This window comes from Myotis myotis, unplaced genomic scaffold (genome assembly GCF_014108235.1).
Source record: "Myotis myotis isolate mMyoMyo1 unplaced genomic scaffold, mMyoMyo1.p scaffold_m19_p_7, whole genome shotgun sequence".
NCBI lineage: Eukaryota > Metazoa > Chordata > Mammalia > Chiroptera > Vespertilionidae > Myotis > Myotis myotis.
This window is the reverse complement of record NW_023416379.1, coordinates 22,917,684-22,937,282: the sequence shown is the minus strand read 5'-3', so window position 1 is coordinate 22,937,282 and position 19,599 is coordinate 22,917,684. Positions and strand designations below refer to the sequence as shown.

Sequence of the window (19,599 nt, the reverse complement as noted above, 5' to 3'; positions counted from 1 at the left end):
CAGTGTTTTGTCATTTTGATTAATGTCAAGACAACGTCTGTACATTTAGATTTAAGAATTATTTATGTGGGATAAATTATCTAAAATAAGATTAATGGGGTAAAACTATTGAGCATCTAAAATATACTACAATTGCTTTCAGAAAATGTTTCAAAAATTAAAATATAGTGATCAATCTATGAGAATATAGGTTTTACTAAACCCTTGCCAACACTGAATATTGCCATTTAAAAATTAGTTCCATAGATGATGATAAATACTAGAGGCCCAGTACACAAATTCGTGCACGGGTGTGGTCTGGCCAGCCCGGCCCTAATCGAGGCGGATCAGGGCTGAGCCTGTCGGGAGGAGGAGATGGTGAGAGGTTAGCCAGCCAGCCCACCCTGATCAGGGCCGATCAGGGCTGGGCTGGCTGGGGGGGAGGGGCTGCGGGTGATTGGCCAGCCAGCCCCATCTCCTGATCGGGCCGTTTGCTGGCCATAGTGGGTGTCATAGCGACCGGTCGTTCCAGTTGTTACTGCATTACAGTTGCTGGCTTTTTATATATATAGATAATTTTCTTTTTAAGCATGAATATCCCAACAAAGTAACATCATTGCTAACTCTATTTTTTCATATGGGGAAAAAGTCAAATATGTATTATTTAAAATATATGGACAAAGCACTCACCACTTAGGGTTTCCACAGGTAGCTTGGCTTATTTGAGGAGTGTGGTGATAAACCAGTGCACGATCTTCAGTTATGATCTGCCACAATAATCTCAGGCCGATTTTCTGTAGCATTAACGGTTAGTCTGTCTCTTCTTGAGGAGCTACATAAACTGTTGTGTTCTGAGCTGCTAATCTTCCAGCCACACTCAGCAGCTATATTGCAAGGTCGTCCTCTTCATTATCACCACAAACTCTTATGCCCTGAACTAAATGTCATCTTGCATTCGAATTTTTAGTGGCTTTAATTGGGAACCAAGGTGTTGACAGAAGAAGTGATGAGTTCAAGAAATAAATTAGAAAGATCCTAAGTAAGCCTTTTCCTTTCTTTTTACCTAGCTCCCTATTCCTGACCCTGAGGGTTCATGCTTGTGATTCTCGGCAGAGGATAAAACCCAGAGATGTATGTGTAAGCAAGCACATGTGCACACATGCACACAAGAAATTATTTCATATATACACTGAGTGGCCAGATTATTATGACCACCTGACGTTTGTAGGCAAATTAGCTATAATTTCACACTGAAGTTGCTAGAGAGCCAAACCATTATAAATAGGGAAGCAGGTTGTTTACCACGACAGAAGTGATATTTTCCTGAAGATATGGGTAAACAACGTGATTTAACAGCCTTTGAACTTGGGTTAATCTGGCCACTCAGTTTATATTTGGGTATATATGCATGAATATTTTCCGGAAGAACCCACGAAAAAATGTTGTTGTTGATTACTAGGGTGTGGTACTGGGGACAGATCATCTCTTCTCTAGGCTCTTCATCAGATAATCAGGAATTACCTTTCCCCTCAGTAATCAATTTAGTTAAATGATATAATAAATGTACCTGGCCCATTATAAACACTCCATAAAAATATTATTAGTAATTATTATGTTAAAATTTGGTGTGACTAAATGCTTGAGATTTTAGGTCTAGGACAAACTTTAATACCAGATTACAGTAGTATTTACTTCCTTTTTAAAAACTACTAAGGCTTAATGAGGGGATGAGGACACATTTGTAATACCTTAACCAATAAAGAAATCAAAGATTTAAAAACAAACAAACAAAAACACTAAGGCTGCCCTAGACAGTTTAGCTCAGTGGATAGAGTGTCGGCTCAAGGACTGAAGGGTCCCGGGTTTGATTCCAGTCAAGGGCATGTAGCTTGGTTGCAGTGTTTCTCTCACATTGATGTCTCTCTCTCTCTCCCTCTCTCCCTCTCTCTCTCTCTCTCTCTCTTTTTGTCTCTCCCCCTTCCCTTCTACTCTCTCTAAAACTCAATGGAAGAAATATCCTTGGAAAAAAGAAAAAGAAAAAATATCCTCAGGTGAGGATTAACAACAAAAATAAAATAAAAACTGGTAAAGGTAGAATCATTCATTCCTCAGTAGCAGTCTCTTGCCTTTAAAAATCTAGAATGTTTCTTTAACCCTTGGCCAAACTGTGGATTTACAATTATATTTCATAAATATTGTAGGATCTCTATAATAAATGATAAGATACAAACTCAATTTATGTTAGAACTTTCCAAAGCCCACTGAAAAATAAATAGAAAAGAAAATCAAGGCAGAAAAAAAAGGTCAAAGTAAAAACCACATGTGGAAAATGCTTGCAAAGGGAAACAACTAATGCAGGATCTTCTGGAACCCTCACAGCCTCACACTGTTATTCTGCTTACTTCCCAGAAGTTAAGAGCTCAAGTGATCTGGCTGGGATCAGAACCTGCACCTCTGGAAGTTGAAATTCAGTACTTAGTAAAAGTATTCACTTCTCCACATGTTGTATAGATGTTTTTTTATTCCCTGGACATTCTCCCACTTATTTCTCCATGGGTCTAATGACCTACCCACTGAATACCAAAGAGATGTTGGATAAGGAATCATTGTCAAGACATATGATTAACTTGGCTAACTGCTAACACAGTTTCGCAATGAAAACCTCCCATCTCTGCCATTCAAAACTTTGTAAAAGATGTATTCATGGTGTTTTTGCTTATGCAAAAAATACATTTCATAATGGCCAGGTATTGTTTTCAACATGTGTTTCATATCAGATACAAGGAAGGTCAAATGAAATCTAAAAAAATGTTGGCCAGATCTGGTAGGAGTGAGTCTTCCAGCACATCTGGGAACCTCTGTAAAAAAGTTAACTCAACATTCTGGACTCTTGCGATGGCCAGATTATTAACTGGTTTTGCAGAAGCACTCTGTGCAAGCCAAGGCATATAAGAAATATTGTTAGACCTGTAGACCATTAAGTACTGTACTGTTAGCCTACCGCATGAGACAAACAGTAGGTATTTAAATGGAGATGTCTCGTTCCATTTGCAGAAGCAAAAAGAAACTGCATTTGTTGGCAATTGCACTTGGCTAAAGTGTTATTGGAAGACTGAGTATCAGACATTTTTATTAAAAGAAAACTAAACATCAAGAATTATAGCAGAGAGTAAATTGTAATCACATTGGCCTTGAATCTCACATAGCTTCTGTGTAAGGAAACTGTGGGACATTTCTCCTAGAACCTCACATAAAATTCAGATTCAAACTTCTAATTTTCTCCTCTTGTCAAATACCCTTTTGGAGGTAAGCTCAAGGAGAAAAATACTAAGGAATATATTGTTCTGTGCAATGAGAGATATTCAAACATTTCCCTTTTCCCAGTAAAATCAAGGAGTTGTTGATTTTCATAATAATTACTAATAACAAGGAGTGGATGTTTGTTGATCGTCTAACTTAGGTCTGGGAATCATTTCTTATATTACCCTTATATGGTAATATGACCATAAAATAGCTACATTTAGTTTTTCCCTGTAGCTAGTGGATAAATACCACTTAATCCATATTACTTCTGTTTGGCAGAAGCTGAGAAGGTGACATTTAAGCAGATAGCTGAAGGAGATGAGAGTTATGAGCTATCTGAGCAAAGTAAGTTCTGGCCCGAGTGCTCCGCAAGCACTATGCCTGGAAAGAAGTATTTTTACTTTTGTCAATCTTATTTGCATATGGTAATTCCATTAACAAAGCAAACTTTTTCTTTTTAAAAAAATATTTTTTATTGATTTCAGAGAGGAAGGGAGAGGGAGACAGAAATATCAATGATGAGAGAGCATCATTGATCGACTGCTTCCTGCATGGCCTCTACTGGGGATCGAGCCTGCAACCCGTGTATGTGCCCCTGACTGGAACCGAACCCAGGACCCTTCAGTCTGCAGGCCGACACTCTATCCAATGAATCAAACCAGTGAGGGTGGAGAGCAAACTTTTTCTATCAAAAGATTATATCTCTTCTAGCCTCCATTCTAAGTCATTATACTTCTATTAACATTTTTTATTGTATGACCAGAGATAATAAATAAGTCTTCAATTATTGACCCCTGAAGGAGCTAACCTTAACCATAACTCCAATTTTGCCAATTTTTCCAACAAAGAGACTAAGGCAAAAAAAAAAAAAAAAAAAAGATTACTATGTAACTTGCCCAGGGCCGAATAGAAGTGTAGGGCTGCCATTTTTTATTGCAGGTCTGTCTGACTCCAAAGCCATGCTCTAAAGAGATATCTAATGATTTCCATCAACTTTGCTCTAAAGGAAATGTAAGGAGGCATCTCTTAACTACAGTGGATGTACTATAAACAGCCTAAGTAATTGCCCACTATACAACAGGTTATCCACAAATATTTTTGAATTAAATGTATAACTGAATCAATTTCAAAACTGAGGAAAATTCCAAGCTTTAAGAAACCAATACCAGTTTCAACTGGCATCTTGAAATATAACAGTCAAACTTAGACTCTGACCTTCATTCCATCACTAACAAGGTACCTTGCCCTCTAGTCTTCAGCGGAGAGATGAGAAAAGATCTTTGTCAGCTCCCCAAATTGCTGTTTCTCTGAACTATACTACTGAGATAGAATACAGAAAACATTTGATTTGATAAAGTTTAACCCGGATATCTTGATTTTATGTAGGCCAGAGGTTGAAACTGAGACACTTGCTGGGCCAGGCAGGAATCAGAAATAAGTGGGTTGGGTGGCAAATTGCCTTAAGCAATTCATAGTCACAAGGACCAAACTGAAAAATATCAAGAACCAATAAGAGTACAAGTGAAATAAAGCCGCAAAAGGAAGGACATGTGCCTAGTGGCTTGGGATCACAGTCTCTTCAGGGGCCAGGAATGGTCCCTATGCGCCATGTTATATGGATGTAATAAATGTTAAGCAACTAAATGAGGATAAATCATTAGCTCGCAGGGATCAAAATTTAAGACCTATTGCCGGAAGCCGGTCCATCCTTGCTGCTTGACACAGTCGCTGCAGGAAAGAAACATCTGCACAGCATATGTTTCAAGGGACCTGGCGTATATAGCATACTGTTCTTAATATGTTTGCTCACCTTCTTGGCACTATGTGTTTTAACCAAGGTCACCTCTCCGAGAAAGGTTGTTTCCCCAGGTAGGGATTTTCCCCTGAAGTTAGGGAGGGAATAAAACCCCTTAACTAAGTACCAGGCGGGTAATTAATCACTTTAACTACGAACAATCATGCTTAAGCTACATAATCTTTACTCCCTGGAATGGAGATAAGAAACGCCCTAACCTTTGGAATAGAGATTGATAGGATTGGAATCAACTGGTATAAATACAGATGTAACAAGACAACAGGACACAGAACCTAGACACACAGAACCTACCACAGAACCTAGACACAGAACCTAGACACAGAACCTACACAGAACCTAGAGACAGAAGAACTTCGCTGGAGACAACATGGCAAAAGATCCTGGAGAACAGAAACTGGAGACAGAACCTAGCGAGAGAACATGGCAAAAGATCCTGGACTGAACCTGACTACAGAAATTGGCAAGAGAACCTGACTAGAACCTGGTGACTGAACCTGGCTGGAGAACCTAGCGAGGGAACATGGCTACCGAACCTGGACAGAACCTGGCAACATAACTTGGCAGGAGAACCTGGATAGAACCTGGCTGGAGAACCTAGCCAGGGAACATGGCTACAGAACCTGGCTGGAGAACCTGGAGAACCTGGCTGGAGAACCTAGCAAGAAAACATGGACACAGAACTTGGCTGGAGATCCTAACCAGAACTTGGCTAGAGATCCTGGCTAGGCTGCTGATCAACTGAACGCTGTCTCCGTGTCATTCCTTCTTCGCCGACTCCGTCCACACCTTTGGGGACCCCTGGACCTGCTGGGGTTGGACCCCAGCAACCTATGATCTCCGATGAGATTCCTTCCTTAGCCCACCAGACTCCTGCTGTCCTTGTCTAAACAGTCAGCTTTATGAGAGTGGGGGTTAGTGATGCCAGTTACACAGACTGGGGAATGTTTGCTGTAGTGAAATAGTGTGGATGGAGTCTCACCCTGCCATGCATGAAGGGAGGATTGTAGCCCAGAGGGAGGGGCTAGAGAACCCAACATGCCCATGACTGTGAGTGAAGCCACACCACTAAGCACCCAAGGGTGATATGGCCTGGGGTGGTCAGAGATGCAGCCAGTGCTCCCAAAAGGACTGCAGACCCAGACATGAAAAGGGGCCCACATGTGCACGACAGGCCTGCCGTGCTAACCTACGTACACTACAGGGCGGTTCTTTTAGCTGCCAGAGACTATGGACAGCTGTGACCGCATTAGACCATCCTCCTAGTCACCCAGTTCCAAAGCTCAGAAATTGTGGGACTCCTCCATCCTTCATTTTCAGTCATTCGTTAAATCTTACCAAATCATTCCAGCTATCCTTTCCACCATCCTTTTCATTCCATTTTCACAGTCCCCACCATGCTCTCAACAATTTTCCTCTGATGGTACAAGCAGCCTCCTAATCTCTTCAGCTTTGTTCTTTTTTGACTGGTCTTTCATAGAAACTGCTAAATTCCCCCAAAGTAAAGGATGCATTGACATTCACCACCTGGCTTCTACCTAGTTTCTTTCTCTTTTTTTAATATATTTTTATTGATTTCAGAGAGGAAGGGAGAGGAAGAGATAGATAGAAACATCAATAATGAGAGACAATCATTGATCAGCTGCCTCCTTCACACCCCCCACTGGGAATTGAGCCCAAAACCTGAGCATGTGTCCTTGACCAGAATTGAACCTGGGACCCTTCAGTCCACAGGCCAATGCTCTATCCACTGAGCCAAACCAGCTAGAGCTGGCTTCTACCTAGTTTCTGATCATTTCTCCTATGAGCCTCTTATTTCCAGGAAATTATTCAATCAGCAGTTGCTTAAACATGCCTCTTAAGTTTTGCTTCCAGACCTTTGTTTGCATTTTCCCTCTCACCTTGGATACCTCTTTGCTGCCTGCCTACCAAGCCAAATACTGTGAGAATTTTAAAAACTGATTCAAATCCTCCTTCTACTTCGAAGCCTTGCTCAATGACTTTCCCCACAGTATTGCTTCCTCCTTTCAACGCTGACGAAATTTAATAGCTATACTACTATTCTTCATACTACCATACTAGTTTAGAGGTACTTAATATCAGGTTCCACATCACTTTCTCTATGTTAATGTCTTGCTCCCAAATCAGAATGTAAAGTCCTAGCAATCAGCAAGTTTCCCTTGTGTCCTTATAATAACCAGGGCAGCATTTGGGAAGTAAACAAATGCTCCTGAAAGACTTGTTGAAGCCATCCAAGACAAACAATCAAGGAGGACTTTTCTTTCTCCTGAATGCACAGAACTGAATTCAAATTAGTATTTGCAGGATCACTTTACATCCTGTAATAGTGTTCAGGGGACATTTTCTAAAGCCTCATTAAAGCAGTTTGAGAAGCAAAATTACATTTTCCTACATATAAAGAGTCCTTGCTTGCTTTTGAACATCAGGTAACCTGAGATGGGAGGGAACCAACTGCCTTGGCTAATAAGAGACAAGCATTTTGAGAATTTCTGTTTATATTTTAAGAAGGACTAATGACTTTAGCATTTACTGCTAAAATGATTTATGGAAAGTCATATACAAATTATTATGATTAACTCAAAAGTAAATCAGGAAGAAGTCCATATGTTCTGACTTATTTTTCCTATATCAGCATTTAAATGTGGATAGGCATCTATATTTAATGATTTTGGACCAATGTTCTTTAAATCAGGGTAAGAGGGAACAGAGAAAGATGATCATAACTGTTTCCTTTCTAGCAATCTTACCAATATTGCAACTTGCCAACAATTGTAGGCATTTTGTAGAATTAATACTTTGGTTAATTTCTCATATTAGTGGAATTTGTAAGGATTTATTCCCAGAGCTTATCCAAAATTTCTGGATATCTCACATCTCCCTACATGTGATATTCTGATATACCCTCATTTTAATTTTATAATCCTTCTCTCCTTATTCAATTGCCCCTATCTTTCTAATGACTCGATGTTATAATAATTTATTAAAGCACTCTGGATTTCAAAACTATAGGGATTAAGCAATCAACAGTGACCTCCAGAAATGACCCTCTTCCTTCCACCTTCACACTCCAACACTTTCAATTCTACCAAGCAAGGAAATTTTATCTCCTTTCTCTCCAAGGATGCATTGGAAATAAGTTGAAAAAGTATACCATTTCTATTAGAAAAATGACTTTTTATGATGGCTCCTTCCCGCTCCCCAAAATAAACCTATAAGGATTTACATAAGTCAGAAGTTCCATTGTCTTTGTAGAACTCACAATGTTAAAGGATCATTTTTATTCATTAGTTTCAAATGGTTCTGTATGCAAAACAGTGGAAGTACTTATTTTCTTTTTCAGACTGCACATGCTGTTATAAAATAAATAAACTTTAATGACCCTCATTAAACTTTAATAAATCTAATTATTGTTGAAGTTGTTAGTTGTAATAATGGCATGATAGTTATGCCAAAAAAAAAAAAATATCTTCTGTTAGAAATACATTCCTAAAGAAATTACAGATGACATGTCATGATTCTGGAATTTGCTTTAAAATGTTCCATTCTATAAAAGGGAGGATAGATGAAATAAGATTGAAAAAATGTTGATAGTTGTTAAAACTAGATGATAGCTACATAGAGATATATTATATTGTTTACTTTTGTGTATGCTTGAAATTGTTCATAATGAAATGTTTGAACACTCCATAATGTTCTGCTGTTCTTGTTATATTATTACCTTTTCACCCCTCTCTATCACACTTCCAAGGTATATATATATTGCTGTATATCCTTTCCTAGGAAAAGAAGGAAAGAACCAAAGAGCCCACTGTGGATTCAGCCAGGGATCAAAGGTCAAATTCAAGATGCTAGTCACTTCTTCAGCCACAGGGGTCTGTGAAGACTGAGCAGGATTGACAGCCGATAATGAATTTTCTCACTTATGTGAAGCACCTAAAACTACAGGAGTCAGTTGTAGGGCATTGTTGATAAGTTGTTGCAGTATATACAGTAATTAATGGGTTTATATAAACTCCTGCTGAAAATTCACTATGTGTACTTTATAGATAATTTGCTGTAGGTACTTTGGAGCTTGGGGTTCATGGAGAATCGCATGTTCTATTGCACAATAAAAACCCAAAGAGCAAGAATAAATTCTCCATGGCCCTGAATTTAACAGGAGCAGCTTCAACCTGTAGAAAATATTTCAAACATATAGTGACAAAAAATCGTTCATAAGTAAATGAGATTTGGAAGAATGACAACTGTTTGACACAAGGACACAAGGTAATTAGAGCTCAATGCAGAAAAAATGCTCATATGCAGCAGTTTTCCTAAATGGGTCTATAGCTATAAAATCAATTAGGACTTTTTGGAATAAAAAATATTAAAAAGTGGCTAAGTAATAGAGAATTGTTTATAATTCTTAGAAAAATTTTAATTACTCACATCTGGAAATAATGTTTATAGTCTTCCCCAAGAGTTGTCTCTCGAAACCAATTCCTTATTTTATTGGCTGTTATCTGGCCTTGCCTGGGAACTCCCAGGGGATTAGCTCACATGCCAGAGAGGATAACTTCTGGTGCAGAGTGATCTCAGTAACAAGACAAAATCATTTCATAAGGAACAGCAAAAGGGAAAAGGGCTGCTAACCTGGGAATGGGAGACTACGGTGACACAGAATAGCTACTTCAAATATTTGAGATATCCTATATAATAAAAACCTAATATTCAAATCGACCGAACGGTGTAACGAACAGAGGAATGACCGGTCACTATGAAGCCCATTGACCACCAGGGGGCAGACGCTCAGTGCAGGAGCTGCCCCCTGGTGGTTAGTGCGTTCCCACAAGCGGGGGCACTGCCCAGCAAGCAAGCACAGTGGCAGTGGTGGAAGCCTCTCCCGCCTCCGCAGCAGCTCTAAGGAGCAGCAAGCCCAGCAGTAAGGAGTGGCCAGCAGGCAGGCGGTAAGGAGGGAGGGGTCCCAGACTACAAGAGGGCGTGGCGCAGGCCGGGCTGAGGGACCCCCTTCCCCCTCCTCCAGGACACGAAATTTCGTAAACTGGGCCTCTAGTTATTTTATAAAACAGAGATTAGGTCTGTTCTATGTAGAATCAGTTTGCTTTTCTATATCAGAATGCAGGAAGTTTCAAGGAACCAGATTTCAGTTAAACGAACAAAGAGCTTTCTAACAATATGGAGCAATATTTTAGTAGAATACATACATACTTTAAAGAAATTTATACTTAAGCTACTTAGTGAAGTTGGAGAGATATTTTGCAGCTTGAGATTTTCTTGAGATTTACATTTTGATGATATTTTCCACCACAGTTTTACTTCTAAAATTATGTTTTCTATATATTAAGAACATTTTACATTATCATAAAATTCCACTAATAATCCCACACATTTTTATGCGTGAAATATTTTATGTGCATATCTAATATTTTAGCAGATGTAGATTTTTTAAAATTGTAAGAACACTTAACATGAAATCTAGCCTCTTACCAAATTTGCAAGTGGGCAATGCAGCAGTGTTAACTATAGGCACAATGTTGTTCAGCAGATTTCTAGAACTTAATCATCTTGAATAACTAAAACTTTATGCTCATTGACTAGCAACTCCTCACTTCCTCCTCCCAAGCCCTGCTTCTCTGAGTTTCACTACTTTAGACACCTCTTATAAGCAATATATGTCCTTCTATGTCTGGCTTATTTCACTTAGCAAAATGTCCTCAGGTTTCATCCATGTTGATGTGGATGGTAGAGTTTCCTTTTTTAAGGCAGAATAATATTTCATTGTATGTATCTACTATATTATTTTTGTCCATTCATGTGTCCATAGACATTTAAGTTGTTTCTTCATTTTAGCTATTGTGAATAATGCTGCAGTGAACCTGAAAGTGCAAATAACTCTTCAATATTCTGATTTCCACACATTCTTTGATACCTGTTCACAAAAGGAGAAAGGGTTTGTGCCAGATTGTAAACTGATGCACTGCTTCCCTCATCAATAAAGACTTGTTATGGAAAAACAAGTCAATGGAACTAAACAACATATATCGTAACATTTTTTAGTCCTTTGTAATGAAAGGAATTTATCCAATAAATAATAAATACTAGAGACTTCAACAGTAATCAAATGATCTCACTATAAAGTAGATTTAAATGGAAAGACCTTTTGAACAATAAGATTTATATTTCCCTGATTAAGAATATGTTTGAAAAAGCACACATCACAATAGTAGAGAGTTGAAAAAGAAAGGATAATTGCTGCTCCCTGGAACTTACTGTAAGAAATCTATTAGTTGGATGTGCACTAGGCAGAACCTTTATAAAAAAATAATACATATTACATATATACATGTGCTACTATTTAAAAATATAGATTCTGGTCCTAGTTGGTTTGGATCGGTGGAAAGAGCATCAACCTATGGACTGAAGGGTCCTGGGTTTGATTCTGGTCAGGTACCTCTGTTGCAGGCTCAATCCCCAGCCCTCATCAGGGAATGTGGGAAGGCAATCAATCGATATGTCTTTCTCCATTGATGTTTCTCTCTCTGTCTCTCTCTCACTCTCTCCCTTCCACTCTCTCTAAAACTCAAGGAGAAAATATCCTCAGGTGAGGATTAAAAAAAAATATATATATATATATATACAATGTCTACACTAATAAAAGAGAAACATGCAAATTAACCATCAATCCGCCACTCCGCTACACCCACCAGCCAATCAGGAGCGAGTATGCAAATTAACCCAACTAAGATGGCGTTGGCCATGGAGCTGGAGCGAGCAGGAGGCTTGGGTTGCCCCCGGCGATGGAGGAAGCCAAGCTTCCCGCCTGCCCTACTGGCCCTGGGCTCCACTCAAGGCTACAAAGTTTCAATTATAGAAGATAAATAAATCCCAGATACCTGCTTCCAGCCCATCCTGGCCTCCGCTCAAAGAGGCACTGAAAAAAAAAAGAAAAAGAAAAAAAGGAGAATCTGGGAGGTTGGGTTGCCGGGGGGCATGGCCAGCCTGAAAACGGCCATCAGCCCCCCACCCAGGCTGGCCAGGCACCCCTGTGGGACCCCCCTCCCACCCTTAACGGGCTGTGGCCAGCCTGGAAATGGCCCTCAGCCCCTCACCCAGGCTGGCCACACCCCCATGGGGTGAGGGTCCCTGCTGGGAGGCTTGGCCAACCTGAAAACAGCCATCAGCCCCTCACCCAGGCTGGCCAGACACCCCAATGGGACCCCACCCTGATCTGGGACACCCTTCAGGGCAAACCGGATGGCCCCCACCCATGCACCAGGCCTCTATCTATACTAATAAAAGGGTAACATGCTAATTAGACTGGGAGACCTTCCAGGAGACCTTCCAGACATTCTTCTGGACAAGGCCATGGTGGCAGGGCTGAGGTAGAAGTGGTTAGAGGCCAAGAGGGGAGGGTAGTTGTGGGTGATCAAGCTGATGGAGGGCGGGGCCATTGGGGGTAAGCAGACCAGCAGGGGGGGCCAGTTGGGGGCAAGCAGGTCATCAGTGGGAGTCATTTGGAGGTGATAAGGACAGTGGGGGGGGGGGAATTCGGAGTGAGGAGGCCAGCAGGGGGGGTAGTTGGGGGCAAGCAGGCTGGCAGGGGGGCAGTTGGGGATGAGCAGGCCGGTGGTGGGGGCCAGTTGGGGGTGAGCAGGCTGGCAGGCAGAGTGGTTAGGGGCAATCAGGCAGGCAGGCAGGCAGGTGAGTAGTTAGGAGCCAGCAGTCCCGAATTGTGAGAGGGATGTCCAACTGCCAGTTTAGGCCTGTTCCCTGTAAACCAACAGTAGGACATCCTTCGAGGGGTCCCAGATTGGAGAGAGTGCAGGCTGGGCTGAGGGACTGCCCCCCCCCCCCCCCCCGCCCCGCACAAATTTCGTGCACTGGGCCACTAGTTATGATTATAAAAGAAGAATTTATATTGCTTCTCGGCCTTTTGGCTAAGATCAAGTGAAGAATTTATTTTAAAGCATTACTGAATTAAAATTAGTTCTTCCTTAATATATATATTTTCCAAGCAAGTACCATTGTTGTTAGGCAGAAATCCAAAACACTTTTTTGTATGTGATGAGTGTTCTTACACTAATAAGTTTGTTAATTATTCAGGGCCTCTGCATACAGCAGATTGCACAAAGCACAGAATGAGGAGGGTGTGCGTTGGGACTGAACCCCAGCCCCATGTGCTTACCCAGCCATGAGCCCTGACAGTAAAACTGCATCAAACCTAGGGTGACCAACCATCCTGGTAGTGCCCAGGACTAAAAACCCTATATCCTGGGAAGCACGTCAGTCTTGGTCAACCTGGGGTGGTTGCTCACCTATTTGGGGTAGAGATGAGCCATGTGTGTTAGGGTCAACCTTGGAATCTTGCCTGTAGAACTGTACTCCCAACACAGCTGCAATCATGAAACCATTTTTACATTACTTCTTTTCTCCTTATGTTTTCAAGGTGAAAGAACCATGTACTCATGCCAACATCCTGACCAAGCCTGATCACAGAACCTTCTGGACTAATGATGACTCAGGTATTATTGGGAAAATGCTCTCTGGTCCTGCGATGCCCAGAAAGTGTTCTGTAGTAAAGTGCTGCACAAAGACAAGGCTTAAGGGAAATTTTGGGTTTTGCTTGTTTATACCTAGTCCATCACTTGAATATACTTCACAGTTATTTTTTTTTTTAATGATATAGGACCCTTTATGACATCTTTTTCAGTAGCTAAAGCATATATACCATCAGGTGCAGCTTTCTGGATTTCAAAGTATATTCAAGTATTGTGAGGGGAGGGGGAGGACAGAGAAATGAGTTTGTTTCCTGGAGTGGGTGACAGGGAAACAGGATAAGGAGGGCAAGCAAACCCATCCCAGTTTGTCTTCCAGGGAAAGGAAGGGACTAAAAATCCTCAGGTAAGTCACGCTTCAGAATGCTTCGTGTAGGGCAGGTATGACTTATTCCATCAATCCAGTTGTATAAATCTAATCAGAACCAGAGGAATGCCACTTTCTAAGATCAGAGAATATGCTTCAGGTTGTATAATTATACTCAGATAAAGGAAATAGGAAATTCTTATAGGAAATAGAAGATACCTTTTCATTCCTTTTCACAAACACATTGAGCCATAGGCCTAATTACATCAAGTAAAGACATTGAACATGAAGAGGGGAGGCTGAGCAAAAAGAGCTAAAGTAATTGAGAGAGTGCTACTAGTGCTTTCACCTTTTCTAATTAAATGGAGAACCAGTGCTGACACCTATTAATTGTATTAAGCCTCCTAGCTTCACAAAGCACATTCACAAAAAAGCTAATTCAGTGTTTATGGCAGGCCCATGAAAGAGGAGAGCAGCCTGTCCTCCCTCTCCCTGAGTGAGAGATGAGATCAGAAGCTGAAAGGGGTTAGCCGACTTCTTTAAAGCTCATAACCAGAAAATGCGAGGCTGAGGAGTAAGACTAAGAGCGTGCATGCCCAGTTCTTTATTTCACTTCCTAGGAAGAAGCAGCTCTTGTGAGAAGCAGCGTGGGCTAAATTTGTGCTTTAATCTTTTCTTCATAAAAGAGAGTCAGAGACCACGCTTATTAGCAGAAGCGAGAGGGGCTCAGGAGAGGAGTAAAAAACTCTCTGATGCCTTCTTTTCAAAGACCAGGCTTATGGTCTAAAGTTATTATCAATTTCGTCTGTCAACAGAATTGTTCTGTCTTGTTTTATGTCTTTTGAAGAAAGATGAATAAACATGAAAGTGAATTGGCCTATTCAATGCCATCATTTCGGTCCATTAGTAGAACAACCACAAAATAAGCAAGCCATCCACTGGCTAAGACTGCTATTAAGAGCCACAGCACATGTATTGTGAAGAAGCTGTGGAGAATAAAACGTTACAATTAAAAAAATAAATGGTTCTCAAAGTTCCATAACTAAAAAGGAATGGGAGGGGGATCTGTACAGGACAGGTCCAGGAAAATGATACTCGGCCACTTTTCAGAGCTGGAGAAATGGTTACAAGAAACACTAGTGCAGAACATGTAAAGAAATGGAAACAGGAATACTCATCTAAAAATTTCTTTAAAAATTATTTTTGTGTCATATATTTTGAAGTTCTGATATTAAGCACATATATACTTTTTCAATTGCCATGATTTGTCCCTCTTTATCTTAGTACAAGTCTTTGTTTGAACTCTACTTTTTCTGATATTAATATAGCCAAGCCAGTCTTCTTATGCCTATTCTTCAATGATATATCTTTTCTATCCATTTATTTCAACCTACCTGTGTCTTGTAATTAAAGAGCTTCTCTTACAGACCTCATACACTTAGGTTTTCCTTTAAATTCTGACGATCTCTGGTTTTTTTTACTTGGAATGTTTAGACCACTTACACTTAATGTGATAGTTGACCTCATTAGATAAAAACTATGCCATCATGTTATTTATTTTCCTCATATCCCTTCTCTTCTTTATTTGCTTGTTCTTCCTTTCCTGACTTCTCTGAGATTATTTGAAAAATTTTAAGAAATCAATATTAATTTATCTATTGACTTAGTGGTGACTCTAGGGATTACAATGAATAACTTGTAAGTTTTCAAAGACTACTATAGAAACAAGAATCAGCCCTGACCGGTTTGGCTCAGTGAATAGAGCGTCAGCCTGCAGGCTGAAGGGTCCCAGGTTCAATTCCAGTCAACGGCATGTACCTTGGTTGCGGGCACATCCCCAGTAGGCAGCTGATCGATGTTTCTCTCTCATCGATGTTTCTCTCTATCCCTCTCCCTTCCTCTCTGTAAAAAAATCAATAAAAATATATTTTTTAAAAAAATAATCAGCATAGGTCCATTTCCTCACGCCCCCTCCCATCCTTTACATTACGGTTTTCAAAAATGTTACTTTTACATATGAAATAAAGCCTATAGTACAATGTATTTCAAGAAAAACAAGAGGGAAAACATAATTTATATTTACTCTGATGTTTACCATTTATGATGTTTTTCATTTTTTCTTGACAATCCAAGTTTCCCAAAGGGATAATTTTCTTTTAGTGTGGAAAAGCTTCGTTTAGCATTTCTTATAATGCAATGATTCTCTGGAAATGTTTATCTCTTAGTTCTCTTTTCTCTTAATGATATGCAGTTGTAAATAAAAAATATCTTTCATTCTTGAAAGATATGTTTTCTAGATCTGGAATTCTGAATATTCTTTTTTTCTTTCATGGTCTTCTGATCCCTATAGTTTCTAAGAAGTCAGTGATTTTTTAAATTATTGTTACCCTGAATGTAATGTATTGTCATTCACTGGATGTTTTAATTTTTTTTTTAATCTTGTGGTTTTTATCAGTTTGACTGTAATGTGTTTAGACTATGATCTATGATTTTAAGATATATACCCTTCAGGTTTAGGAAGTTAAAACATTCTTCTAGAATTTGAATGAGGGATGCGATTGTTTCCATTGTGATTTCTACACAGCAGTGTGCCCTTTCTTCTTCAGCATATCAGCACTCTAACTAAAACCTTTCCTAAATGCCTTCCATTTTGTTCAATGCAAATACAAGCTAAAGCAACTCCACAGCCATCCTTCTGCAACATGCAAATTTATGAGCCTGTAAATGCATTCGTTACAAAGGCAATACTCAAGTCACAATATGAATTTTATTATGGTAACCTTTTCAATTCCTGAAATAATTGTGATAAAATAATTCCATAATTTTCCATGGAAAATATATTTCAGTAAATGGAATATTTCCAGTCAAAGCCAACATCATCAGAAATTATTTTACTTATTTAACCTAATATTATGGTCTCTTGATACATAGATTAAGGAGACTTAAATATTAGAGGCAACTTGTCCACTTTGCTTGATAAAAATAAAATTTAAATTAAAAAATTATTTTTGTGTTAATGTAAGGAATTATTGAAGTTTTAACTCACCCTGAAATCTGGTGAGATTGTCTAGATTTTCATCTCACTCTCTTTTTGCATCAACTACCAGAGAACAGGCCTGGCATGCTCAGTTGCCATATGCAGATATTGATAGTTGGAGAAACAAAAGTAATATTTAAAAAGTTTTTTTAAAACAAAATATAAAAGTAGCATATGTTTATCATAGGAAATAAATGGAAAATAGAAAAAGAAAGAAAATTAATCACCCATAATCCTACCTCCCATACTTTTTTTTTTTGGACTTGAGTCTCTCATGCATTCCCAGCATTTGTTCTGAGAATACGCAAACAGGCTGCACAAGTTTAGGCTCTTTTCTATTATCTTTGTTTTTCAGCTATAAAATTTGAGTTTGCATACCTTTGTTTTTCATATGCTGTACTCACAATGGCCTGTAACATCCTCTTAAATTAGAATTTCAAGGTAGGATGGGTTTCCCCATACTTTCAGAATGTGTGTTTTTCCCAGTACTATTATTGGCAACATAGATCATATTCTTTGCTTAGAGGAAGTCAGGTAATGAAATGGTTAAGCAATAAGGTTTCTTTTGCAAGGGCCATGATTTTACCCCGGCACTCATTTTGCCAGGTGAAAATATAAGTAAGTCTCTGATGTCCTCCCTGGGCTTTTACTTGAAGTCTCCTTTTAATAAGAACATGCAGTTGTAGCACTGCGATGTTAAAAATGTCTATATTTCTTTCAAGAAAACAGAATGAATCATTCTTGTACAAAATTTTTCCCAGAGATAAAATTTAGTTTTTGCTTATATTTCAAGATTATGCATTGTTTCTTGATATTTTCTAGTGATTCACCATATTTTAAAATTCAGCCCAAATTTCTGGAAATGCAGAAATCATTACAAAGTGGTATATTCATATTTATTCGGGAGCAGTAATAGTTTATGTACCAAATGGAGAAATAAAATGATTTGGTTTGGAAACAGATGGGCCACAGAAATATTTTATTATTTCTGAGAATATTAAATTAGAACATTGAATTAATATAAGAAAAGGAAGGACTTCATTATATAGAGTTTTTAAGTGAAGAAACATAATTTCCAATTTTTTTTCAATAAAGCAAAAACACTCTCATATTTATACCTAATGAACAATTGCTTCATCCCTCAAAGTATGGCATTATCTAACCAAAAAGAAAAATATGACAAATGGTAAACATGATCTGTTTACATGGAAACTTTCCATCTGATATATGGTGGCCTGTGTAGATTCTGCCACTTGCTGTTAGAGATAAATCACTGAGTTAAAAATCTATGGATATATGAAAATCTTTTAAGCAGACTGACCTCATTTACTGAGGTCCTAACTACTAAAAAAGATGGCTATCTCAGTAATAAAAGTCACCTTACCCACAGTGAAGAATTCCGAAGATCGCATAATGCTGTGAGTGGGAGCAGAAAGGGGCATGGCCTTTAGAAAGGACAGGGCACAGTCAGAGGAACTCCGCACTTATGCTGCGTTTGACTTTCCTTACTTCCCCAACTCACTTTTCAAAATTGAACTTGGTATTCAATCCCTCTGTCATAGTTCAGGTAGCCACAGTCATCCTCAGGAGATGTCCTGAACCGCATCTCCTTCAGCCAACTGAGCTCCCCTCAGAGCTGACCGCCAGCCACTTGGCCAAGCTTCCCAGTGAGCCCCGGGTGGAGCAGCAGGACCTGCTCAACAGTTTGCCATCTGCTGTGTTTAGTGCCTTGAACTCTCGAGTAAGGCCACCTGAGTTGGCTGTCAACTTCAGTGCTTTCTACCTGTGTGTCTTTGGACATATGATTTCACCCTTCTATGCTTCCTTTTCTTGCACCTGCAACAGTAGACTATTAGTAATAGATCGTAGAGGTTTGTGAGGGTTAAAGAAGATAATGCTGGGAAAGGTACTTAGAACTGTATGTAGCATATAGTTACTGGTCAATTTATGTTAGCCCTGCTTCTTATTTGGAGAAAGAATTATATCATTTATACAAACCTGCTCTATTATAGGGACTACCAACTATGGGTTGAAAGAATTATACGTTTTATTTTGCCATTACTGTTACTATTTTGTACTTTGCTAGATCTATACCTTGTTTTTTTCTCCCTGAACCACAGAGCTCATCATTCACTGTCTTCTGTTGTCTCAGGCCCCAGACTGATAAGCTTCCTGAAAATAGACATACGGCTGGACATAATATCCTCAAACTAGCGAGAACCTTAGATATCGCTTAGTTCTTTAGATAAAATATTGCTTTCATAAGCTAAAATCTGTCGAGTTTTGCGTGACTTTAACCATTACAATGATTTAGAGGGTTCCAAGTTCATGGACTTGTATTTATTCCAGTGAGTAGCAAAATGTCATTTCAAAACCGAAATGTTTAAAGATACTGAGTCATGCTCATATAGCATTTAAGTATGTCTGGCAGCGAAGTTCGCCAAATCTGATACTCGTGATTGTCCTACTGCCAAGTGTGTACATGTGACCACTTACTCAGGTTAGCTCAGCAGAGAAGCCCCCTGCTCTATTCCCTTGGGTTGTGTACCTTTAAAGTGTAGTTTTCCGAAGCTTTACCGTTGGA

General features: G+C 39.3%; 1 protein-coding gene and 1 pseudogene across 1 annotated transcript in view; both read left to right on the top strand.

Annotated features, from left to right (window-relative positions):
* The window catches only part of LOC118660169, a 76,765-nt gene extending 57,871 nt beyond the window's left edge, over positions 1-18,894 (top strand). The window contains exons 3-4 of the mRNA XM_036317284.1: positions 13,563-13,638; positions 18,578-18,894. Of these exons, the coding sequence (XP_036173177.1) occupies positions 13,563-13,638; positions 18,578-18,894 (393 nt within the window). The remainder of the gene's footprint in view (positions 1-13,562; positions 13,639-18,577) is intronic.
* LOC118660916 lies at positions 13,034-13,143 on the top strand (annotated as a pseudogene).
* Positions 18,895-19,599: the final 705 nt, after the last annotated feature.